Source organism: Corvus hawaiiensis, chromosome 11, assembly GCF_020740725.1.
Source record: "Corvus hawaiiensis isolate bCorHaw1 chromosome 11, bCorHaw1.pri.cur, whole genome shotgun sequence".
NCBI lineage: Eukaryota > Metazoa > Chordata > Aves > Passeriformes > Corvidae > Corvus > Corvus hawaiiensis.
In genome coordinates this window covers 19,711,409-19,736,864 of record NC_063223.1, presented here as the reverse complement: position 1 = coordinate 19,736,864, position 25,456 = coordinate 19,711,409, and the positions used below count along the sequence as shown (strand labels likewise).

At 40.3% G+C, this 25,456-nt stretch overlaps 1 protein-coding gene across 11 annotated transcripts in view; it reads right to left on the bottom strand.

Annotated features, from left to right (window-relative positions):
* Nucleotides 1–25,456, bottom strand: part of DOCK3 (dedicator of cytokinesis 3) — a 185,539-nt gene that overhangs the window by 17,153 nt on the left and 142,930 nt on the right. For 9 of the 11 annotated variants that reach the window (XM_048315970.1, XM_048315971.1, XM_048315976.1 and 6 more), the window contains 17 exons: nt 25,334–25,392; nt 23,784–23,932; nt 21,442–21,527; nt 19,598–19,624; nt 19,384–19,479; nt 17,626–17,686; nt 17,055–17,148; nt 16,222–16,370; nt 11,473–11,559; nt 9,829–9,933; nt 5,875–6,016; nt 4,996–5,162; nt 4,342–4,428; nt 3,707–3,886; nt 2,640–2,723; nt 1,268–1,384; nt 727–848 (listed from right to left, as the gene is read on the bottom strand). In XM_048315970.1, coding sequence (XP_048171927.1) covers nt 727–848; nt 1,268–1,384; nt 2,640–2,723; nt 3,707–3,886; nt 4,342–4,428; nt 4,996–5,162; nt 5,875–6,016; nt 9,829–9,933; nt 11,473–11,559; nt 16,222–16,370; nt 17,055–17,148; nt 17,626–17,686; nt 19,384–19,479; nt 19,598–19,624; nt 21,442–21,527; nt 23,784–23,932; nt 25,334–25,392 — 1,812 coding nt within the window. The remainder of the gene's footprint in view (nt 1–726; nt 849–1,267; nt 1,385–2,639; nt 2,724–3,706; nt 3,887–4,341; nt 4,429–4,995; nt 5,163–5,874; nt 6,017–9,828; nt 9,934–11,472; nt 11,560–16,221; nt 16,371–17,054; nt 17,149–17,625; nt 17,687–19,383; nt 19,480–19,597; nt 19,625–21,441; nt 21,528–23,783; nt 23,933–25,333; nt 25,393–25,456) is intronic. The other 2 variants (XM_048315972.1, XM_048315981.1) reach the window with 1 other exon arrangement.

Here is a 25,456-nt window from a genome sequence, read left to right as displayed (position 1 = left end):
CACAGCTTTTCATGCCAGGCTTTAAAACCAGCTAAACTATAGCGACCCAATAAGAAAAATAAACACAGAAGAGCAATTAGCATTTTCAAATTAGCAGTGTTGGCTGGATACCAAAACCACTCTTTTGTCCTTATAATCAAAATTTTTATCCTCTGCCATTATCTCAGATTTAATACATGGGCATTCAATTTGAAAAAGCACCCACAGGGTCATTTTTTGATGTTCTGATCAAAACACCTTGGCAGCCTTTCTTGTATTTGGCTTCTGATTTGGTCAGAATTATAAAAATAACGATGTTAACAATTTTGATCCTTCAAAATGGGTACGTATTGAGTTGGGTTCTAAAACAAGCCATACAACTTTCCGTTTATGGTAGATAAGAACCCAGTTATTTGCTGTTGGAGTAACAGAAGTAGGAGAGGTTGGGACCTCCAAAGTCAGATTGAGTGTGGAGAACTGAGTGGCAGGTTTGTGTTTCTGCCTCTACAGTAAGTAAAGTGATGGAGTCACACCTGGAGGTGTTCAGTTATTTGCTGCGAGTTGGATTTCTCAACTTTCTTATTCCAGTTCTCAAACTTCAATAATTAGCACTGAATGAAGACAAAAGGCATTTCTACCTAAACTCATGCTGCCCTCCTGCAGTACTGTTAAGCTCTCCCTTAGATCCTTGAACCTTGGTGGAACATTGTGCACAGACCCTGGATCTTTGGGAAGAAGAGGGGGTACCTGTGTCGATGCACCAGCTTTATGCTCTCTGGGCTCATGGGGCCGTGTGACACCAGCACATTGCTGCGGGGGGTGCTGGAGCCAGAACAGGCTGGGCTCAGCTTATCCAAACCAGGTAACTCCTGCAGAGCAAACACACTTCAGCTAAGTCAGTCATGGAAAACTGCAAGTTTTCTTCATATCATGCTACTTCCAATTACAGCAGTTCTTTTGAAAAGCTCAACATCCAATACCTCCTGTTAATCTTCCGCTGTCTTACGTAATTTTCTGCTATGTGAGACAGCAACTGAAAATTAAGCTTCACAATTGCCCTGTGATACAACAAAGAACATACAAATACTAACAATTCTTGTTGAAAGGCCAAGTTAACATATTTTATACGACTGCCTTCTTGCACAAAAATCAAGAATTCCTTTGGTAATTTGGCAGTCCAGTAGGTTCAATCAATGCTGTATCAGCCCAGTTCTTTTGTGAACCTTACTGCAATTGACAGATGTTTAATCATATAATTCAAAAATGGGAAGAGTGAGTATTGGCTTACGTGATACAGGCTGGATCGCATCATCTGGAACTGATCTATCAGTTTCTTATGCAGGGGACGCATTTCAGGGTGTACAAATTTCTCATGGACTGCCAGACCCACTCCTAGGACATGTACCTGTGGAAAAAAAAAATGCAACATCAGAAACCCAAATAAATTGTGTCTAAGAGAGAATAGAAGCCTGTCCTGCAGTTCTGGCAATGTGCAAGGAATATGCCACTGTCCATTACAAGCCTGCTGGTAATTAAGCAAGCCTTGGAGTCCTGGCAAATTCATACTACTCCAGCAAGTACTTAAGTGTGAGACAAGTACATTTGTGTCATGTTGCATTGCTTTTCTTATGAGATAACTGTAAAAAATACCAGCTAGATTGTCTCTGCAGAATGAACAGCATTATGCCCTCACACAGATAATGCCCTGTGACAAAGAAACACCTCTTCCTAGTGCCAGGGACAGGGTCTGAGCTGCCAACAGAGACTTCTAAAAGGAGTTTCTGATAATTGAGCTGAACAGCAGCAGTGTGGCACATGCAGTCACTCCTCCTGTTCCTCATTAGTTACTTCTAAAGGTCACTTTTTCAAAGGTCAAACATATAATATTAATGATTGAATGAAATTATATAAGATCTCAGATAAAAGAAAATAGCAATGATAGGAGGCTTAAGATATATGTAATTCCCTACATGATCCAAAGTCCGTACAAACAATAAGTATTTAATCTTCAAACATCTGAGGATTGAAGGGAGATAAGCATTATTTTACAGATGGGGAATCTGAAATGCAGTTCAGTGATTTGTTGAAGAAAGAGACCTAGTAGCTCTAGTCAGATTTGGGCACATTGTTTAATGGGGTGTATCTTGCCAAACTTTCAGTTAAGAGGGATGTGATTATCTGATTTTATTCCCATCAAAACATCCCGCAGCTTTATCTACCAAGATATTTCATGGAGACACTATGGAAAAATGAAACTGCAGATAATATAAATAGGCATTAAGTTTTCATATGTGGCTCTGCCACTTTAATCTCAAGCCTGACCTGTCCTGCCTCTGATTATCTTTGAAATTTGCTGGGAAGACATAATTCAAAATGCCAAAAATGAATGGCAGGCTTGAAACGCAGCAAGATGTCTGTTGGATAATAAATGGAGAAAACAAAATTAATGTACTTTCAGCTGAGCTTCACCTCAGATCCCATAAGGTGAATGACTTGTCATAATCTCCTTGCCTGCCTCCCTCTTTTTTGTTTGAATGTATTTAGGTCTCCTGTACCAAAAATCTTTGCTTCTTAATGAATCAGATGGATCCGATGTTTATATTGACTGCTGATGAATCCAGACAATGTAGCAATGTTCTTCTGCACCTGAAAAATAGTACCTGTTCCTGCATGAGTTCCTTGAGCTGGGTGATCTTCTCTGCGTCTCCGGGGTGCTTTGTTATATAATCCTTGTCAAAAAAGGCCTGCAGGAAAAGGGAAAAAAAAAAAGTGCCTTTTGCTTACTGGAAGGTATTTAATCATAACTTGGAGTCAAGAGATGAGAGGAGAAGGTCCAAAAATCTTAGAAAAACTAAGTATGTTAAGATAAAAGCAGAGAATTTAATTTTACTGTTTTTTAGCACTCTGGGATGCAGAGAAAATGATCTTGGCAGCTGAAACGATTCTGTTGAATCATGACTCTGACCAAGTTTCCCCCTGTGACAGTGATGAGCAATACCTCTAAGCCTTGTATCTTCCAGTTATTTGAATTTTATAGTTTCCTTCACATAACTGCCTAAAGCTAAAGGAATTTAGTGAGTAAATTGGCAACTAATGTAAAGCCTGGAGAGCGTTCTCTCCATGGCTCCGTTGGGAAGACACGTCCCACACCCCTGAACCACTGCTGCCATTTTTCAGTATTTTACCCTAAACCTACCTTTTGCCATGCTCAGTTTAAGTAACAGCTTGCCAGAGATTATGCTAGATAACATATTGTATTTAAGATCATTTTAGTTCTACAGCGAGTCTGAAATTAGCCCATCAGCAAAGATAATGGTTCAATAGCATGAATTAGTGTCTTTTCCTGATTCCAGACCCAATCAGTCAGTTACCACCAGTCCCACAGCCTCTATTGCAAAATGAATTTATAATATAAGCAGAACAAAAAAAGCTGCTTCACTGTTTTACCTGCCAGATGAGGATTTCCAGGTAGGCCAAGTGTCATCTTTGAGAAACCCTACTGTCACCTGCACCTACTTCCATGTGAGATGACAGCTCCACCCCTGGAGCCTCCTTGTGTGTGGCTATGGAAGCATTGATGCAGAATAACCAAGTAGAGGATGTAACCCCATCTTTAGATAATGTACATGAGAATTTCTTATCTTATTAAGCCATACTGTCATTGAAACAGAAATGCAAATAAAACTGAGGAAGGGTGATACTCAATGGGAAGCAGAGCCCAGCTCACCTCCTGGTACCGTGCAATTCCCCCGTTAACAGCCGCATCAATCACTCCGTTCAGACACATGCTGAGAAGATTAATGTTGCCATGCATTTGTTTATGCTGGTACTGGCTTATCAGTGTCCTCAGCTCCTGGTTTTTGTTCTCAACCACTTGAATGGCATTTTCCAAAGGACTTACTTCAACCTCAAAGGCAATAAAATATACTTTAATTCCATGGACACTTCACTGAGATTTATTATCTTCCTTGTAATAAAATGATACTCCAGGATTGTTCAGTGAGCTCCCTTCACTTTTACTGCTTTGTAGAAAATTAGCTACATTAAACTCCACTGTTGGCAGTGCTGGGTTTCAGGTCACTCAGTTGCAATAATAGATGTCTTTCTATACACTGAAGACATGGCAGCAATTCAAGTATTCCATCCTTTTGGCACTGTCTCCATTATATTATTACCTCATATAATTCCCCTGATTACATTCAGCAATTATTTAGATGAAGTGGTAGAAAAAGGATGTATTTAATCCTTGGTAAACACCATTTTAAACGGCAAGATTTCAGCCCAACAAGTTTTAAGCTGCATATCCCATGTCCTCAGTAACTCGTCATTTCAACCCCCAATTACAGGAACTATGAATGTTACCAGTTCTCTTCTCTCCACTTCAAACCAACGAGAGATCCCAGGCAGACTGTGAGTCAGGGTCAGAGTGGTACGTTCAATCCACAAGCTCTGCAAGGAGTAATTGAGGCTGTGAGGAACACAGTGAATCACAACCACATCATCTCTACTCTTACTACAGGTACGAAGAGAGTGAAGTTCAGAAAAGAATCCATTAACCTCCTGAGCATTAATTCTGTAGAAGGTCTTTCTGAAAGTCACTTAAACAACAAACCAGGAATTCAGTGTGCTTGAAACACATTGAACACATTGAATTTCTATTAATTTTTAAAACTTGACCACCACTTGTGTCATGGGACCCAAAAAGACATTGTAGACGTATGTGTCAGTACTAAAAACAAAAAAAAAGTCCAGCCAAACAAGAAAACCCTGTCCTTGCTTCCAAATGCATTTCTCGTGGCATTAAAGTAACTCACCTTTAAACTGGACAATGCTTTAATCAGGTCAGGACTCAACAGTATTCAATCAGACTATGGACTTAACCTGTTAGTTGAGTTACTGTGGTATCTTTGGCTATCAAACCAGGATTACCTGAAAGGCTCTATCAGCATAAAATAAGAAGACAGTATTCCCCTTGAAGAGATTAACACTCAAACACTGCTTATTTGCTACTTCTACCTTAAATTCGTTCTCCTTGTCCTTGGGGCCCTTGTGGAAGGGTCTGTCGTAGCGGAACTTCCGGATGTTGTTGACGCGGTAAAAGCTCTTGATGCGATCAGGGACACGGTCCATTTGCAGCACGTCTATATTGTCTGGGATGGGAGTCACTGCATAGATCTGTAAATCTGGTAATTCTGCAGTCAAAGAAAGCTTTACCCATGTGTTAGGAAAGACAGGTAGGAAACAGCAACCCATGGCAGGAGGCTCCACTTACTGACACTGTCCTTATGGTTCAAGTCCCACACAGTATCCTTGCTGTGCTCCCAGAAGCCAGGGAGTGCGGGTTCCATGACTAAGCTCTCCAAAGTCCCTGCAGTCCCCTCAAATGTGATGTGGTTCAGTCCTTAAATGCACTGAGCATTGTACTGGTTGTACCAAATCCCAGTACAGGTGACTAATGAGAAGAATGAGATTCAAAGCCTTGGGTATAAAAGGGTTCAGCAGTTTCAAAGAAAGGGAAACTGCAAAAAAGTAACATACTGATGTAAAAAAAAATAAGCAGAATGGAAAATAGTGCTTTGGAACTAGTATCTGTTCCCAACAAAATATTGGCCAAGAGAAGGTATTAGGAATACTCTTAAGGACACAAACTGTGCGTGATGCCAGTGCTGTTGGTAAAGCATTAAAACATGAATGCGACAGAGCACAGCCCTTTCCCTTCTACATGGAACATGACCTGCATTACTCCCTGACTAAAAAGTGACTGTTCTCTCTAACACCACATCCCACAATGAACCAACCACTGTCTGCTGCAGCGTCTGGTTTTGTCCATATCCAGCTCTACCTCTGTGCTCTGCCCCAGCTCCAGGGAGAGTTTGCCCTTTCACAAAAGGATACACTGGGCATCACACTGCAATATGGAGTCATCGGGGTGGTTTGGGTGCTGCATTGCGATGGCTTGGGGGAACTCGCTCAGCATCCTCTGCTGGAAGGCTTCCAGCCTCTCATAGTCGTGGCCCCGACACACATACTCTTTGTTCTGCAAGAAGGACAAGCATAAATTAGGGTCCTTAAAAATAAGTTAAATTCTATTGACTTTTATCTCACTTTAAATGTTACTTCAAAGCCAAAGATAAATGACAGTGGCAATATGCTAATGTGAGAGTAAAATGTGCATTTAACACAGTAGATTTATTTTATTGCTTCCTTTTTCTTCACAATGTATTTCATGAAGAACTGATGAATGAGGAGACTATTCCACTGATCTCTGAACAGCAAAATGCCTCTGATTCAGGCACACCCAACACTCAGTCTTTGTGGTACTTTCTTACCTGCTTTTCAGAAAAGGCACTATTTTTAATTGGACTATACTGAAACATATCAACTAAAACTTAAGTCACCAGCTTGGCTGTTCTATGCTGGGAAAGCTGCCGTCAAATGTAATTTACACCAGATGGATAAAAGTCCTGAGCATATCATAGAGCAGAGGGAGATACATGTTTATCATTTTATCAGTTCTCCTTAGAAGTTGCAACAAACTGTTCACAAAAATCACTGCTTAATCACTGCTGTATTATCACAGCCATACAACCCAGCCCTGATCATGCTGAACAATACATGCTCAGGAACTCCCCTGTCTATAGTACAGTAATACAGAAAAGCTTTACCAAGAATTCTCAGTGGCCACTTAACAAATTCCCCTTCGGCCCTAAAAGCACTTTCCTCTTGATGAAGGAAATTTCATTTCTGCTAATAATGGAAAGCTGCATTTAGATATGACTCTTGAGGCATTAAACCATGTGTGCAGAGTTGTTGGATGCTTTTTGAGCAATTTCTGACTCTGAACAGCATGATACAAGATTTCTAAAGTCCTCAGTGTCATGATGATTGTATTCCAGTGTCTTAACCCTCACAAACCACAATTTTTATCAGTGTTAGTATCTCCTGGTGCAAGATCAATCAAGGCAGGCAAATTCTCTAATTCTGGTAGTTTAAACTCTCATACACACAATAACTAGAACAACAGGGAGGTTTTTCACCCCTATAAAACAAAAAATCTAACAAACAAGAACAGCCCTTTATTTCTTGCATTTAGAAGCTGCAGTGTATTCAAGAATGTGTTTTTAATTGCTCTAGAAAAGGGATGTGGCCAAGCAGTTCTCGATCTTGTAGCAAAATCAAAGGGAAAGTAGCAAAACCAGATCATAAAACACAGCTAAGGAGTTCAGTTATCTTTGGCTTTGCATTTCAACTTTCTGGAAAGGATCTCATGTTCTCGCTGTGGCATGTGTCACTTTGTATGCATCAGTCACAGCAACCAATGGACTGGGAGAAGAATCACATGATGAATCTTGACAGTTCAGTCTGTAATGCTCCAACTTTGCAGCTACTATTAAATTTGGAGTGAGCCCATGTTTGAAGGTGAATCTCTTCATGACACTGACTGCTTTCTCTGTTTTAGCTTTTGATTGCAGCAATCTAGAAAACTGTAAGCTTATAAATAAAGTTATTGTGATTTTAAAAATAATGCCCTGAAAACACCTCAAAGCTAAATTTAATAAGTCTTTCCAGACAGATGCCAACACAAGATCTCAAAATATGCCTTGTCACGCCTTACTTGAACTTCTGGTAGATGGAAGATATGGACAGTTTTAATTTAAATTTATTTATGTAGGAAGGCTAGAAATAGATGCAGAATTCACAGAAACATGAACAATGACTTTTCTAGACAAAGGGTCTTTAAAAATCAAAGATGTAGAAAGAAGTGGTTATTTTCTGTCTTAAGCTATACAGCAATAGAAAAATACATGAGAAAAGGGCTTGGAGTTACTTGATCACTTTAAATCACTCCCGTATCCATTTGAAGATTTTAAATCCATGTAAATCTTTTTCTTCTTTAGAATAGCTGCTTCCAATCTCTTTACAGTGTGATCCATGCTGATGTGACTGCTAATGGGCTTAGTCCGTGCTCCACAATGTGTGTGCTGTATGGATCATTAGGCAGAGAAAGGAGGAGGATGACTTTTAATGAGATTGCTACATTAGTAATCTGCTATCAGAAGTACTGCTACCAAATATAATTGCAGAATTAACAAGGATTATAATTATGTACACTCGTGTTCGCTGGTAATGTCTCCAGCCAAGGATCCATGTTGTTACAGCACTTTGCAAAGACTCAGGGCTGAGCATGGGAAGCTCAAGCAGTGTTGAACACATTGGCCATGGAGGATCCCAGGTAAAGTGAGGATCCACAAGACAAAAACGTGTCACTGACAGTAGTTCAGATGTTAGGAACGCTCATGTGCCATGATGACTTTGTTGTCACTCACTTGCTGAAACATTTGTTGTTAGATATAAAAAAAGGAACTGTCAGTTTTCTCTGAAGATCTTCATGAAAGGGCAGCTCCTGGCTCACACTGTAGCACCTGTCCTTTCCTTGGATTCCTCTGCAGGGGTGTTCTACACACCCCTTCAGACTGCTGCATTCTAAATTCTATGAGGAGCAGCTGAGGGAGGAGGGGCTCAGACTGGAGAAAAGGAGGCTCAGGGGGACCTTCTGACCCTCTACGACGCCCTGACAGGAAGTGATAGCCAGGTGGGGACTGGGCTCTGCTCCCAGGGAACAAGGGACAGGAGGAGAGGAAACAGCCTCAAGCTGCACCAGGGGACGTTCAAGTTGGACATCAAAAGAATTTCTTCATGGAAGAGGCTGTCAGGCATTGGAAGGGGCTGCCCAGGGGAGTGATGTAGTCACCATCCCTGGAGGTGTTCAAGATGTGGCACTTGGTGCCATGGTCTGGTTGACAAGGTGGTGATTGGTGAAAGGTTGGACTCTATGATCTTGGAGGTCTTCTCCAGCCTAAATGATTCTGTGATTCTCTGATTCTGGCACTATTCACCTCCAAATAACATGAAGCCACCACTCTTTATCCACTGGTATTTCTTCTCCTTGGCTAATTTCAACTTGCCTTTATTACCCCTGCCTGTGTTTCCATTAAAAGCCTGTAATTAAACCCCAATGTTGAAATCCTTGTTAAAAAAAAACAACAAACAACTTCATAATCAGAGGGAAGCTTTCAAAATGGTGTGGCTTTGTGTGGCTTCATCCTGTGTACCTCGATTGGTGCCACCTCTTGTCAAACCATTCCTTCAAAGAGAACACAAACCGTGCACCTCCAGTCCTTGAAAGCTTCCAGTTACCTTGTCCTGTCACATTCGATGGCATCTGCCATCAATTTGCAGGCAGCTCTTGGAGCAGTTGTCAGATTATATTCCTTCCCTGCTCTAAACTAGCAACAAGACATTGTATAAACAAATACCCATTTAAAGTCTGATTCCTCATTAGGAAAAGAAGAAAATTTCACTTTTTAAATGGATTGGTACACCAGCAGACAGTGAGCTCCAAGTGAGGACATGGCCAAAGAAGCTGTTTGGCTTTTTGTTGAAGAGAGGAAATTTTCACTTGCACTTAGCATAAGAGTCATCAGGCTGGGATTAGAATTCTGTCAAGTGAGACTTTTTTGAAGTGTGATAATTTGAGATGATGAAAATTAGTTGTAATGACCCAACATTGCTGCAATACAGCATTTTGCTTAATATAGAGGCAATTTGTGCTGCATCTGCAGATCACCAAAAATTCACAGCAGCGTGAGTCAAATTTCTGATCTCTGTTCCCAAGAACATTCCCAGTGGACTGCATCCTTCAGTTCAGCCAGAAAACTGTTTTTATTTGTGTAGGCGTAAAAAAATATGCTGAATGCTAGACATCGAATCTCCAAAACAAAAATACAAAGCCTTAACAGCTTCTCTGAGCCTGGTCACTTTGTCACATTCTGTAAAAGTTTGGCTTACCCGCAGGAAAAATGGGAATTTTCGACCATAAAAACCAACTCTGAAAAACTCTGGTTCTAAGCGCTGCTGTTCCATGATATTGTCATAATAGGTAGCTTCCATTTTCTGTGGAGGAAAGAGATAGCTGCTATCAGACCCTTAAAGCTGCACTTAAAACATTAACATCTCAAGACTCATTAAAATATCACATTACTCTTTTACCCCCACAATTTTTTATGAAAAGACCAAAATTATGTTAAAGATAAAAATTATTAATTAAACCAGTTGATGTGGTGGAACAGACTAGAATATCACCATACTCATTTTACATTTTGGGAGATGACATATGAATTTTTCCTGGTTTATCTTATTTTAAATTAAACAGGTCTTGCATGTAATTTTCTTTGCATTGCAGAATTAATAGCAAAGCTGAGATTAAGATCCATATTGCCTGGCTCACAGTGTCCTATTCTCTCCTACAGATCAAAATCCATACCACTGCCTGGAAAATTACATCTAATTGGGTTTGCCTTAATTGAGTTGAGGGGCATGAAAAAGGATAAAACAAAATTTAATCTTGTACAGCTCTCTGCACCAGAAGATTTAACATGGAAGAAAAAGGCAGTGGAAAAGAGGAAAAGGACTTTTCTCTAGTTCCAATAACTAGTTTTGTGGCTCAGTTGAAAGGCTCACACTTTCACACAATTTCACTGTAGCAAGAAGACAGCTCTTGAAGGAGAAAAACCAGTTTGACACCACTGCTTCCATGCAAAGAACCCTAACTTGCAATATTGCATCCTGGTTTGTGCTCAGTTCCCACACACATTAACTCCTTTTCTAGAAAGGAGAAGGGCCCAAAGTCATTGCAAGAAGCATCAAGGAATGTGGTGGTGATGTGAATGGCAGAGAGTGCACAGCCAAGCTGGTCATGTGCTCTCTTTGGAGCCACTTTGGAGAAAACAGGTTCTTCAGAAGTGCAGTTTATCAGACCTTGTTAGACAGGTGTCTTCAGATAAAAATAAACTGGACTTTTTAAAAAGATAATTTAAACCACTGTGTTTATCCATGCAGTATAAATCTCAAATTTGGATACATGTATGCTACCCCAGGGGACAGGTGGAGATGAACTATTTTCATATTCAGAAAGTTTTTAAATAACAACAGGATCTTCAGCTTTTTCTGATTAACACATGATGCTGCAAATGTGCCCTGATTTCATCATGTTTGGTTGTACCAGAGGACCAGATCCTTGTAAACTGATAAGAATGCCATAAACATTTGCCTTCTTCATTCTTTCTCTCTTGTTCATCTTATCTCACTGAGGCACAAGCTGTCCTTGATTCTTTTAGAATTAAAATGAAATATGTATTAAAAAAGATAGTATTTTATGCAAGAATATATGTAAATATGCAATAGCAAGCCCAGCTCCTGTGTGTGCGTGCTGTCTCCATATACTCACGGGATTTTACTGCTACCAGACTTTGGAATTATTTCAGTGGACCTACAAAGTCATCAATATGAATCAATGGCAAGGAGTCACTGTGACTGCATGGAGCTCTAAAAGGAATGTGGTTGTTTTCTAAATTCAGAATGCACTGACAGGAGAGCAAAGTGCTCTGGGGAATGATATAAGAGACTGCAAGAAGAGAAGGTGCTGCCACTTACCCGGATCCAGCTGAGGCTCTGGTAATCATAGAGACTCTCGTACTGGATGGCCAGTTCTCGGCACAGCGGGATGCCGAACTCCCAGCTCTGCGGGGCCAAAGCAAATCACACTCACAGCAAACACAATGCTACTACTGCCAGTTCAGCTGAGAGGAATATGGAAACTCAGTTCTGGGAATTCATTTGGTATGAAATGGCAGAGATTAGATGTGAAAATGCAATGCGATGAAACCATTTCCATTAAATAGCAGATCAGTTCCTTCTAAAAGATGGGAACAGAAGCATATGTTCCGTGGAAATTACACACACATACTGCTTGTTCTGACAGTTCATTTATGAGACTGCGAACTTATCTGGAGAAAGATAATAAAACTAACAATTTTTCTTCTTGCTAGACACCCCTTCAACCCACCCCCAACAGCTCCTTTGCTTCCTGCACTAGAACTCCTTGGAGTACAGAGTTAGGGCTTGGCTCCCCAGCAAAGCACTCCCCTTCCCAGGCTGTTCCTTCCCACTGAAAGCACAAACTCTCAGGCAGTGGGAACACTGCAACACACAGACAAAACATCCTCAGAACTGACCTGCATTACTGCACTAAGTCAATATCCATATTCAAAAAGCCACACTCATTTCTTAAGCTCCCAATCCCACACAATAAATCTCTCCTAGCACACCATACTCATCATCCGTGAGATCAGGAAGGAGAGACCCACTTTGGGCACACCCACACAGAGAAAGACTCTCCTGTTACCTCCAAGGGGCTTTTTAGAGAGCTTGTTTTACACTGAAATCTCCTCTTCTATCACCTTTTACCTGCACAGAGTGGAAGCCTTTTTGGGGAGTGGCTGTTTCTTACCATGCTTATGGTAAAGGATTTAGAACACCAAGGTCTCAGTTGAACCTTTACTGAGGATTAATTTTTATTACGCATTACTGGGCTAATTTGCCAGTTGTTTTACTTGGGACCCTGCTGTAGTGAAAACAAAATTAACGTGTGAGTTAGACTATCACCTTAAGTTTTAAGAATATTAATAGCAATATTGTAAATTACTGGTAAGTCATTAACAGCAATTATGTAAAATACTAGCTCTTAATATGGAAACAGTTTTTCTGGCTACATGTACCTTCACATAAAAAAGTGAATCTCTGGATTGATTTAATGTATGAGGTACTTTACAGTGTTTCCCTTTAGTACTTTACAGTGTTTCCCTTTAGGCCCACATTTGTAGTGTCTGTTCTATCATCCTTACTGCAACTCTTTAGCTTCAGTTAATTACAAAAACTTCAGTAAAAACTTGCTAAATAAAAAATTGTATCAGAATCAATTTGGATATTCTAATAGTATTTGTAGTTTGGGAGAACGGGAGGCCTGAGATTTATTTAGATCAAAACAATAGATACAAAAGAAAGGAACTGAAAGACCAGTTTCTTGACTGCTCTGAATATTACTGAGGTATTTGTGATCTCGAATTAACAGGATTTTTGCCATGGGTTGTCAAAGCCCATGACACACAAATGGATGCACTGAACTGGGATCAACAATAGTCAGTTAAGTGTTTGTATTTGCAAACTCAAACACCACTGCATTTTTTATAGGTTGCAGCATTCTTCACAGAGATACTAGATACAGATTTTCAGTCCTCAGCTGATCTATGTTCACTTGAAAGGATGGAAAAGAAAAGTCTCTTCTAAAAAATCTGGCCAGGAATAAATGGCTTTTTTTCCACAGAGGGTTTGAGCAGTCTTACTTCCAAATGGGATGCTGTGACTAAAGCCTACCCAACTCTCTAATCTGTGTTCTGGACAGAAGCAGAAAGCTCGCTGGCTGTTTTCCCTCCAGGTGATCTGAGGGATGTAACCTTTTCATGCTCCTTTTCTGATGTCAATTAAATTAACAACATGTAACCACATCTGATTTCTCTTTATACCACCTCTTCTACATGTACCTTGATACCATTCCTGTCATCCTAACTCAGGCTCTTTCTTTGTTTCAGTTTCCACACCAAGAAATTCCACTGTGCTACCTGAGTATTCTGCGGATACAAGTCGAGCTAGAGAAGTGAAGAAAAACAATACACAGGTAACTCCCTAAAGAGAAAGGGGTTTGTAGATACTTGAAAGGAAAAGGAATGAATGGATATCCAAGCCATTGGAGCTTCAGTTTTAAAATCTGTGATGTTAATGAGCAACATCTTCACAGTGTAGATATTTAATATGCAATTCCATGGAACATGCAAGCGTCACTTCCCTCTTCAAATAACTTCCTTATGTCTCCAGTGGTAATTTCCCTCATTAGTGCTTTCTGTTCTGCTGACCTCTGATGTGTTTGCATGTTGTGTATTACTTGAAAGCCACATTCATAGGACATTTATTGCAGCGTTCTCCTATGGCACCAGCAACTCCCAGCTGACTGCACAGAAGGGGGCACAGGTAGAGACAATCAACCCTTCTGAATGCCAGCCGTTATTTACTTACATCTTGATGTGCAGATTTCTTTTGGAAATGATTCCCATGAGGGTACACAAGAGAAATGATTTCGAGTGTTGGGTATGGAGCACATGATCAAAAATGAAGTGCTTTGGAAACACTGCTCTGGGTCTCTGTGCCCCCTTGGCTGGCACTAAGGAGAACAGACCCTGCAGTGCCATGGTGGGAGCTGGTCAGAATTGTCAGTTAATAAATTAAGCAGTGAACTGGACAGAAAAGGGTTGTGTAGTTTTTGAGCTATTGCTGTGCAGAAACATGATCAGTCAGGTTCAAACCGTTCCATTCACAGATGTCTTTTACTAGAGAACTTTTGAGTTTTAACAGACAAAATTGTAACTGCGGGTTAAAAATATCTTCATTTTAAGTTATGTACTTGCACACGCTGCCAGCTGAGCCATAAACCAATTCACAGCCTGGCAGAAATCAGCTGGAAGGGGCACATGACCAGTGAAGGCTAAAAAGGCTTTGGAACACCACGTTCTTTCCCAGCACAGGGCTGCTGCTGACGCTGCTGAGGGTGGGAGTCACTCAGTTCTGCACCCACTGCAGCACCCCAGGCCTGCCATGGGCTGTGCCACTGGCGTATCACAAGACACTCTTGTGGCCAGTTTTCCTCCCACTCCTGTGCTGAGAAAATTTTCCTATTAACAAATGCAGAATTTTTCCACCCTTTACACTCTGCCTTGACACCCTCACTTGGTGGAAGGGCCAGGAGCAGCCTGAGAAATGGAACTGGAAGGACAACAACAAACCCCACTCTGCAGGACCTGAGGAGGGGCCATCTCAGGATAGTGCAGAAAGCAGCTGTCAGACACAAGTAGAGGGAAGCAGGTTTCTTCCATTCCCTGAGCTGCTCCCTGTTGCACAGCAAGAGTGCTGAAAAGGAGGATTTGGCTTCTCAGTATCTTTCACTTCCACAGTCTGAGTAGCACACACACTGCTTAAGTGGATTATTTAATCATTCAGCTACCATTTGTAATAAAGGAGGATTAAAACACAAATCAAGTAACTCCAAAAACATCCAGTGGGGAGAAAACCTCAAGAGGTTAACACTTTATATAATCTTTTAGGAGTTTTATAGCCTAATTACATCAGTCAATTTTTACTCTCCTTCACTGTGTATATGGATTCCCTGTTTTTGTCAAAAATAAATGCTCACTTGTTTTCCATAGGGTCTCTGTCATCTTTGTCTACTCAGACAGTACAGTACTGCAATATTTGCACAAGCCAGTAATTTATTTTTAAGTGCAGTCTGAAAACCCCTGAAAATTTCTGAAATGAGAGAACCATATGCAATGTTGTCACAAAAGAGCAACTCTGGCAGACACACAAAAAAAAAATCTTAATCACTTCCTCATAAATGGACTGTTTCTTCCTTCACACAGGAATCTGACTTTTCCAGGTTCTGTAGAGAATGTTTCTGCCATATGCAACTCCCTATTACCAGGACTAGGAAAGAATTATCTGCAGTGGCAGTCCCATATGAACCAACTCACATCACAGGCAAAATGAACCCCGAGGCACGCATACAGATGTTATCTCCCAAGAACATGAGCTGTAGGAATTTTCCTACAAAAGGGAAAAGTTCGAAAATACTCTTAACAGGTGACGTCACTTTTAAGTTTCACCTCTGAAATGTTCCCAAAACACCATGACACAAGGGACTAAAACTAAAACATCTAGCTCTGCAGTAATTGAAAAAAAAAATATAATTAACTGTAGGAAACCCATACTCAATATATGAAATTGAAATGGATTGATTTTCTTCTTGTGCAGTGGATGGAACTGCACTTTAATTGAAAATCGCTTTAAAATAAGTGACACTGAAAGGACTTAAATCTTTTTCAATAAAGAGACCCCTATAGCACTTTGCCTGCTATTTCATTGTGTAGGTTAAGCACAAAACAAGTCCTCAAGTGAGTCATAGCACAGCAGTTTACATAGATGGCTACCAAATGCAATCCCACCCCCCAAAAGCTGAGGAACCGGCATTCTACCATCAGCTGATCCAGTGCTTGGTTTAAAGGTTTAAAAATGTTTTGGTGTTTGTCCTGTTGGCCTCCCTAACCCGTTCCAAATGCCATACATAATGAAATACCTTTTCTCATCTGTTTTTTTGTCCAGAGAGCCAATTTGTCATGTTATAAACCCTTTTGATACAAATTTACTTCCATACTACTACACTGAGATAATGGCTTGCAAGCCCTAAGTCAGTCAGGAAAAGGGAAGGAAGCTGCTGGAAGAGAGAAGAAGTTGGCATACCTTCCCTTTGTTGAAGTAATGGATAATCTTACGGCACAGACCTTCCTTACGTTGCCACTCTGACTGAGATGGGTAATGCAGGAACTCTCTCAGAGGTCTGTCCTCCCACTGGAGCAACTCACAGTACAAAAGCAAAGTGAATGCAGCCTCTGTAGGAAAGGCAGTTATGGAACACTGAATCAATGACAGCAAATCAACACAGCCAATACTGAAAGGTCACAGACCTGCTTCTGAAACAGTCTGTGATTTCTGATTTATGGTTTGAGAAAAAAACCTCGAGTCTTAGAAGACCATTAAATTATTCAATTACTTAAAATAGCAGCACATGATTTTTAGATACAAATCTGTCAAGTTTCTTTTTACCAGCTACTTGATTTAAATTCACAGTCCCATGTTCAGATCTGTAACTAGATTTGGGGCATGGCTGTAAACAGAGCTTGGACAACACAGCATTAGAGTCCATACACGTTCCAGTGTTCCCTCAGGACTGCAATGCAGGGAAATATGACAAGTGATAATATAATGGTGGTTTTGCTAATCTTCCTCTAAATTTCATTCTGCTGTTGTGATATTTTTTTTTGATCCATCTTCTTCAAAGAACACTTTAATGTAAAATTTGGAGTGTAATGCAATAATCATATGGTCCTGCAGGCAAAACCAGACAGTATTTAACTTGAGGGAAGAAGCTGGGCCTCAGCTTCTTGCCTTCCCAACTGCCATAACTGATTCATGCAAATTTTTTCCAAAAGAATGAACCAGATATTATATAACATTGGGAGAGTTAAAAAATGTCACAAGGATTTCAAGCAGACTGTGGGGAATGTCTCCCTCACCTGTGTAGTTCTCAGCCTGCAGGTGCATGTCACACAGCTTGTGGATATAGCGGATGTACATCTCCTCCTTGTTAATCTCAGATTTGTAGAAATTCTGTGAAAGAAAAACCAGAGTTGTTACTCTTGGGACTCTCCCTTCAAGCACTCAGTAGCATCTGTGCATGTGCAAAGTTATTGAAAAGAGAACACATTCTTATTGGGAAAGAAAAGTAATAATTCTTTACATGTTCACACTGATCTAACCCACTCATTTTATCATGGCATGATTTTTTTTCAAAATGAAGGTAGTCAAAAGCTGAAAGAAGAGGTGGGAGAGGTTGTAGAACCTCTGTCACAGGGATACACAGAACTCAGCTGGACACAGCCCTGAGGAGCCTGACCTACCTGGCCCTGAGTTCAGCAGCAAGTCGGACCAGAGCCTCCAGAGGATCCCCACAATCCTCATCCTTCTCTTCCAGTGCTTGGATTCTGAAGCTACAGTTGCCTGACACAGATTCCTATCCCAGCCTTTCCCATCCCAGTTTCTACAACATTGCACAGTATCACAAAGAGATAAAGGAAACATCTTTACCATAAGGTTAACAGTGCAGCCGATTTTCTTGTTTTCTGTTTCATCTCCTTTCATACAGTCCCTAAGAAAGCAGAGCAATGTTGAAACAAACATCTGCAAAAACAGTCCTTTTAAAATAAATCTGAAGTTATCGTATCTTCCAGAGTTTCCCTGGATGACAAACAACAGATAATCATATACTTCATTTAATAAAGTTCCTCTAAGAAAACTTTCCATATTACAGCTTAAATGATGTGAGAACTGAGTGTCCCCTTACACATTTGCATCTGAGAACAAACACCTGAAATGACTGTTCCTTCATTTATTACAAGAACCTGAATAAAAATCAGACAACAGTGGTCAAAAATAATCTGAATGCAAGATCTACTATAAAAGTAAAAAACTCCTATTTATCCAGATGTAAACATTTAGTCCTAGTCAAAGGGTTGGCTTCCATAAATGCAGCTCTGCAGTGTGGTGTGGCACACTGAAAGGTACAACCTGAGGGATTTAGACTAGATTTCTAACTTTTGTATAGGTAAGTTAAATCACAAAATTTATCTTTAGTTTCTGGAATATTTTAGAAATCATTTCTGTTCAAACAGTACAAAGGATTAAATTTTTAAAGCAGTGACACAGCAAACTTATCTTGAGAACTACTACAGCTACCAACTGGCAGCTGGACTCTAAGAGATGCCTGTGTATTTCCAAATTCCAGTGCCACATTCCAGTTCCCTGTTCTGTTCTGGGAATGACAAATCTCCTGCAGATTGAAAATCAATTAAAAAACTGGTATGTGTTTCTCAGTTAAGCATGGAAATGTGTATCTGTGTGTCAAAGCTGCCTTGCTGGCAGCTGTTTATCATTAAAAAACAAAAACCCAAAACCACATGACACCCCCCACCTTGCCCCCCCACCAAAAAAACCCCAAGCAGCTCCCCTGCATTCCCTTTAAATGTGTCTCCAGTACCTGGTTGTGCACAGTAGTTGTAGAGCAGTTGTTGCCAGGAAAAAACCAGGCGATTGGATCAAGGTGGTAGGGATAACAAAAAGAACAAACTAAAAAGCACAGAAAAGGATTTGGGACTGCAGAACACCCAGCCTAGTCAGAGGGTTTCACCTCTAATGAGCAGAAGCAGAAGAAAAAACTATTTGAACTCTTGTCAGTAGGCTAAAGATAGAAATATCTGGGGCAGTTCTATATAGGTTCAAATTGTCTATTATTAAAAAAAACTCCTCTGAGTGTGTGTGTATATATAAATCTAAAGTTAAAATATTTCCTTCTAACTAAGTCAAAGCTCAGCTGCATTGACACAACAGTCCTGCAAACTTCAGTTCAAAACTAAACCAAGGCTGCCTAATTTATAGTGAAATCTTGCCCATGGGCCACCAGCTGATGTGTCAGAGTTCCCAGATGGAAGTTCTCCAGCTCTGCATGAGGCATTCAGCACGCCTTGGTTCAGTGTGGCTTTGGGGATCACTCTTGCATTGAGCATCTATTTTGCTAAATTAGGTGAGATCATTTCAGTGATAGAAGGAATTAATGTTTCAGCAACCCAGGTAAACCTTAGTACAAAACTATCAGGAATGAGCACACAAGAATGAGAATAAGGGCTCTGGAGATGAGGATTTGGGATGTTTGCTCAGAACCCAGCAGTGATGAATTAGTCTTTCATGTATGCAGCTTGATAGTCAATAAAAATATTCCCTGTAGGAATTTGGTACCATGTCTTTCCAGACTTCTTATGCTTAGAACATGTTATTGCTGGTGCCAGATACCTGTAGTCGAGCAGACGCTCCATGAGACGAGTGACCGATGTGACAAAGGAGATTCCAGTCTCCCGCCAAGTTTCCTGCTCAATCTTCTCCAGCAAACTGGAGATGGAAAGACAGCAGGTGAGGCTTCCAGGGAAATGGTACAGTGCATGCAGACTGATACAGACAGCTTGGTTTCTCCCTCATAAAACAAATTCCAGAAGAATTACTATCTTACCTGGGATAAGGCCCAAAGAGTTGGGTTCTACTCCAGGCAGCATGAAGCAAAGACAAGGAAATTACAGAACTGACAGGAGAAGGGAAAATATCCTCACATTGCCATTTAACAGATATGAAAGAAACCAACACTCATGGCAGTACTTGATTCCCACATTACTACCTGTAGCTTAAATACTGCTAGCAGCAGTCAGAAACTGAAAAGGAGTCCAAACCTACTGCAAGTATTTCTTCTTTGCTCATCCCTCCAAAAACTTTTATCTCTAACCAGCAACCAAGCAACCCTGAATCACAATGTAGTTAAACTGGAAATAAAAGCAGTCTGCTCCTGCCTAGCATAGACAATACAGTGAGCACCCATCTCACACAGTGAAGGAAGAGAGAAGGCTGGAGTGAGAACAATAAACATTGTGTTTAAAAAGTGAAAAAAGAAAGCAAATTTACATGCCAGTTTCCTGAAACTGGATTTCCAGTCAAAGAACTTGCCACTTCTGGGAAAGAAATTCTTTTGGGCGTCACATCCTCTGAAGAAGCAAACTCTTCAGTACTGGGATGATTCACAGCTGAGGGAGCCAATTCCCTTTTCAGCAGTAGAGTTGAGACAGTAGAATTCAGGGTCAACTGTTTTTTTCACACAGCATTTACTAATTTATGGAATTTTTTCCTGAAGTTGTTTCCTCATATTGTTCTCAGACAAGTCAGTGGCACATATAAACTAAGTGGTTGCTGGCATTCCAGGCTGTGTTTCTTGGTAATACATCCAATCACTATCATCTAAAAATGAGTAAAAAGCTACAACCCTTGAATTCTTAACATTTCAGGTAACAAATGTCTTCAACTGGGGCAAAGGCACACTATTCCTCCTGCCAGGCAAATTATAAAAAGAATAGATATTTCCTTTCCTTTATCCCTGAAACAGACTTACATTATCTGTACACATAAGATCCAAGACTTCCCAAGGCTGAATATACACAAATCCAAAGTGAATACATTTCCATACTTCCTGAGGATAAGCACATGGGATGGGCAGGCTTATCTAGCTTGAAATGAATGAATGTGCAATTGCAAATTCAGAAATAGAATTATTGGCCCAAGCAAAACAAAGGTTTATGGCTCAAACAGCCGGCGTGCTATTAGGGGCCATGTAAAATTGTCTGGAATATATGGCTAAAATTCTGTTAATGATCTCTCTGGCTCACTGGAGTATTAAAAAATTTGGGTTAAGGGCTCTGGACTGTCAGGAGTTCAAAATAATTCCTTTTGAAATAAACTAGAAACACTCGAAATGAAATTTGGGGACAGATCAGTAATCAAAGGTAGTGAAGTGTAAAGTCAGACATGAAATCCTCAAGTTTATCCTTCTGAGTATGAATTGTTGGTGTGAAGGGAAGTGGAAATACAGTGTCCCAATGGACTCTGGAGGAAGCAACTGGCAACTGTTGAGCCAACCAAAACATGGCCTTCAAAAATAGGAGGAAACAAAGGAAAATGCTGAGGAAAATCTCCTTTGCTCTAACATAGCCTGACTCTGTAGACAGTGCACTATGTCTCTAAACAATCTCACTCACTGTTATCAAAAGAGAGGGGCCCTGGCTCCTCCAGCAAATGAATTTTTGATAGGAGGATGATAACCTGTGCAGCCCTTTATGAGGTGTCACAGAGAGAAGACAAAGAAGAATTTAGGTCTCTCTATTATTTTCAGCATTACTTCGCTGAGCCATTCCATGGAAACCTGCCAGGAAGCCCTTTCCTGCCCTCCCCAAAGATCTGTGGCTGTACAGATCAGTGCCCAGACTCTTGCAATGGCCCTGCACAACACAAGGAGCATGAACTGGCAAAGCTTACAGCAGGCTGAAGAGTTCCCTGTAGTTCTCATCACCTTTTCCTTCGGACACCAGGCTGTCCAGCTTGTCGATCAACTCAGCTTCCACCTGCAGGAAGAAGCAACCAAATCCATCACTCAGAAACACTTCCAATGAACCAGTACATCAGGTAAACTGGATCCTGAACTACAACAGAATATCCAGCACCACTGCTGTGCTGTGGTGATTCTGCTGGTGGGTAATTGGTTTGCAATCACCCAGACATCATTATATTGGAAGATTATTTGTTCATTAAACCCCCCTTTTTAAGCTTCTCTGTGATTATATGACACTTCTGCTTTTTCTTTCACTTATGTAAAATGCCACACCAGCATCATTATGTTCCTCTTACAAAGATTTTTAATACTTATTAATTCCCACCCTAAATATCAAATGTGATATCAGATATTCTGATAAAATTGATTCAAGTGCAGAAATCAACATATGTAACATTAAACAAAACAATTTCATGTAGTCTGAAATCTTGCAGAAAACACGGTTTCACTACTAGTGAAGACAGAGGCTTCTAAAGGCTGAAACTATTTGCAGAAATATGGCTTACTTTTATTTAAATACAAGCATAGTTTGAGCTTCTCTATGTTTTTCAGCTGCCAAATTGCAAAGGAGGTAAGGATGGGAAGGAAAAGCAAATCAGCCAGTAGCACACAAATGGACTTGGTGCTCTTGCTGCTGAAATCATTAAAGGGAGACCTGATTTCATTCCTGAATCAGACTGTGTTGTTATCCAGCCTTGCTGAAAAAACAACCTTGTTAAAACATGAACTACTGAAGAGAATTAAAAAGCGCTTGAATGAATTTTCAGGGGTTTTATATTTTCTGACAAACAACTGAATATTCAAACGGTGAAGAGAAGCTCACAGTTAAGAAAACCCTTCCCCTTTGTTTGTGATCTACAGTGACAACAGAAATCCGTAATGCCTGTGTCCAGCTACCCAGCATTATACTGGAAAGCAAATAACTCCCTGGTCCCAGCAGAAAATGTTAATGAGGTTTATTATCTCTTGTGGTATTTAACTGTATATTTCATTCTCACTAATACAGATGATTATTTTGTCTTTGACCTCAGAAAGTTACAATATATGCTTCATAAAACAGTGTGGAAATTTGCTCGTAATTTAAGAAATATTCTTGGAGCTGTAGTTTAGAATACATTAGTGAGTATAAAAATTAAATGAAGATTATGAAGAGTTCATCTTGATACAGAAAATATAAATAGGCCCAGAAACTCAAAGGTGACTGTAAGTGCTTATTACTGTAAATTCCAGAGAAAGACTGTTCTATTGTTATGCTAAAACAGGTGGAAAGAGGACTATGATCAAAATGCTATTGCAATAATAATAATAATAGTAAATAATAACAATCATAGTGATCACGGGAGCTAAAGAGGAAGAAAAACAAGCTCCTGATAATACTTTTCCACACAGCCTTTAATAGATCAGGTTATGGGAAAGGTCTGCTATTCTCCTGGAATGATAGATTAGATCTGGCATTTTAATGACTCTGCAAATAATTAATCACATGAATTATGATAATTTAATGGTGATTTACTCCTTCAGAGCACTTCTCTGCAGACACTTGCCCTCAGTATTGCTCCAGCACAATGACAATGAAACACTGTCATCCGAGGACCCAGTTTAAACCCATCCTTCATTAGCAATGCTCTGCACTTCAGGGATCTGGTTTGCAGTGGAAAATCTAAGCAATTCTCTGACCACGACTGGGAAACAGATTGATGAAGATTTCTCTTCCTGATTTGCAATCACAGCTCACAGCAGGTGGAAACTGCAGAGCTCTTGTTGGACTTAACCCTTCCAGGAGAGCTGTTGCAATTTCTGAAAATAAAAACAGCTACAAAGTCTGCTTCAAGGCATGGTAGAATGATTTAATGATACAGTACCACTTCCTAGCTGCAAATTGAAGACAGAGAAGCAGAGAGCAAATCACAAATACCGGCTAAATCTTTACATCCCCAGTTTTGGTTCTCCGTCTGACCCATTTAATAGCTGACTAATAATCTAAGTGAAACCAGTGGGAGCAGTGACAGCCCAGCACTTACAAAATTCTCTTCCCTGTCTGTGATGTGCTGAGCACATCCCTCCTCTTCCCCGTTTCTGGGAAATGCAGCTTGCACTGGTTAAACAATCTTGGGGGTCTTGTGATAGTTCTGTGAAGTAGGTCTCAAATTTTCTATTTTATGTATATTTACATGACATCTTCACAGTCAGAAACAGATCAACATCAGCTTCCAGCTGAACACTGCAGACAGCCAGAGCAGGAAAAGGAAAGCTTGGGAAGTGCCCTCACCTGTTTGAAGTTGCCATTCTTTCTCTGCTCCCAGTCCATCATGTCATGGAAGATTGGGATCATGATATTCCGGACTTCTGGTTGTGGAACAAGTGTAACACCCAGAAAGGGGCCAATCATTCCCGGAATAAAGTGAATCTTGTGCTCACCTGTACAACACAAACCAACTGTAATTAAATAAAAGCCTCTGCTATCTGTCACTGAGAAAAGAGGGAACCCTTGCAATAATGGCATGTACAGAGTAGTAGGCATGAGCATTATGAAAGCAAACATTCTTTTCCTGGAAGGAATGAAAAATCAGTATTTGCTTTACACCATGTCTTGCAAAGTCTCTAAGAGCATTTTTAAGTTCACTGTGAAAGCCTTCAGCAAAAATCGTCAGTGCATTTTACTTGCAAAGGAATTCAAACTGTCAAAAGTAACTGAACTAAAACATACTAACTGGGGGAAAAGAGGCCAGGGTACGTACTTCTAATTTCTGAGGATTTTGAAAGGGCTGGTGAGAACAGTGGTAGTTAGTAGAACACATTTAGATTTTAAAGAACTAAAGAGCTCCTGGTCCTCAGTGCTGCCTCAATTTCCTATCTGCCCTTGACTGGGATTAAATGGATCTGCTCCAGGAGGGACTGGAGGCACTGTGCTGACAATCTCTTCTGAGCCACGTTACTGCACTTTTGCAGAGAGAAACTCAACAAAGCCTGATTTGGAACAGCATCCAGGGATAAATATCTGCATCTACACATCTAAAACTGGCTTCTCACTTCTCAGTTGAGTTTGTCCAGCATCATTTTCTGGGTATTGGATCTCTTCTATCTTGGAGGGCCTTCTGTTCTCCACACAGATCATTTGAACTGTGACCAGTTCTGGCTGTATCATTTTAGTTGTGCAAGACAGACCAGGCTTATTCAGTTTTCTTGCTTTTGTAGTGTTCCTGACTGTTGTCTGAACTTTGTCCAACTTGTCTTGGGTTTATGTTTTTTTGTGTTTTGTTGTTTCTTTTAGCTGTAGAAAGCAGGACTGGGCAAACTAATCTAGAATCAAGTGAACTTATGAAAAACACTGTGACAGTAATATGGTCCCTCTCTCTTACTCCAGATTCTCACATATTTTCTCAAAGATTACAAAATCTCCTTTACTCATGGCATTTTACAGGTAGCTCCCCTTCAGCTGATTATCAGCATGGTACATTTGTAGTCTTTGGTTTCTTGAACAGCCCTCCTACCTATATTCCTACACATAAAATGTTTGTATTTGGCTTTGTGAATATTTTGCAGCCACATTATCAAGTTATCTAATCTGACTTGTGCCACTCCTTTGCTCTCTTCGTGATTCACCCCTTCTCATATCCTTGTATTTGTGATCTCTATCAGCAAACATTTTGTTATTTTCCTCTAGAATACAGTGCAAAAGAGTTTTGGTGGGAGAAGAGAACTCTTCAGAGAAACAAAGGATTCTGTGATGCCACAAAACATTAAAAAAAATTTAAAAATCTGACGGAAACGGGGGGTTCCTTTGGCTTTGGTTGTCAGGTGAGAGAGGGAGAGACTTACCCAGGTTCTGCCACATGCTGAAGAGCTCATAGGCCATCATCACTCTCATATCGCCGTACCTGAGAGAGAACAGAGACACAGCTGCCCAGGGAACAAAAACTGGGAAGGCAGTGAAAAAATAAT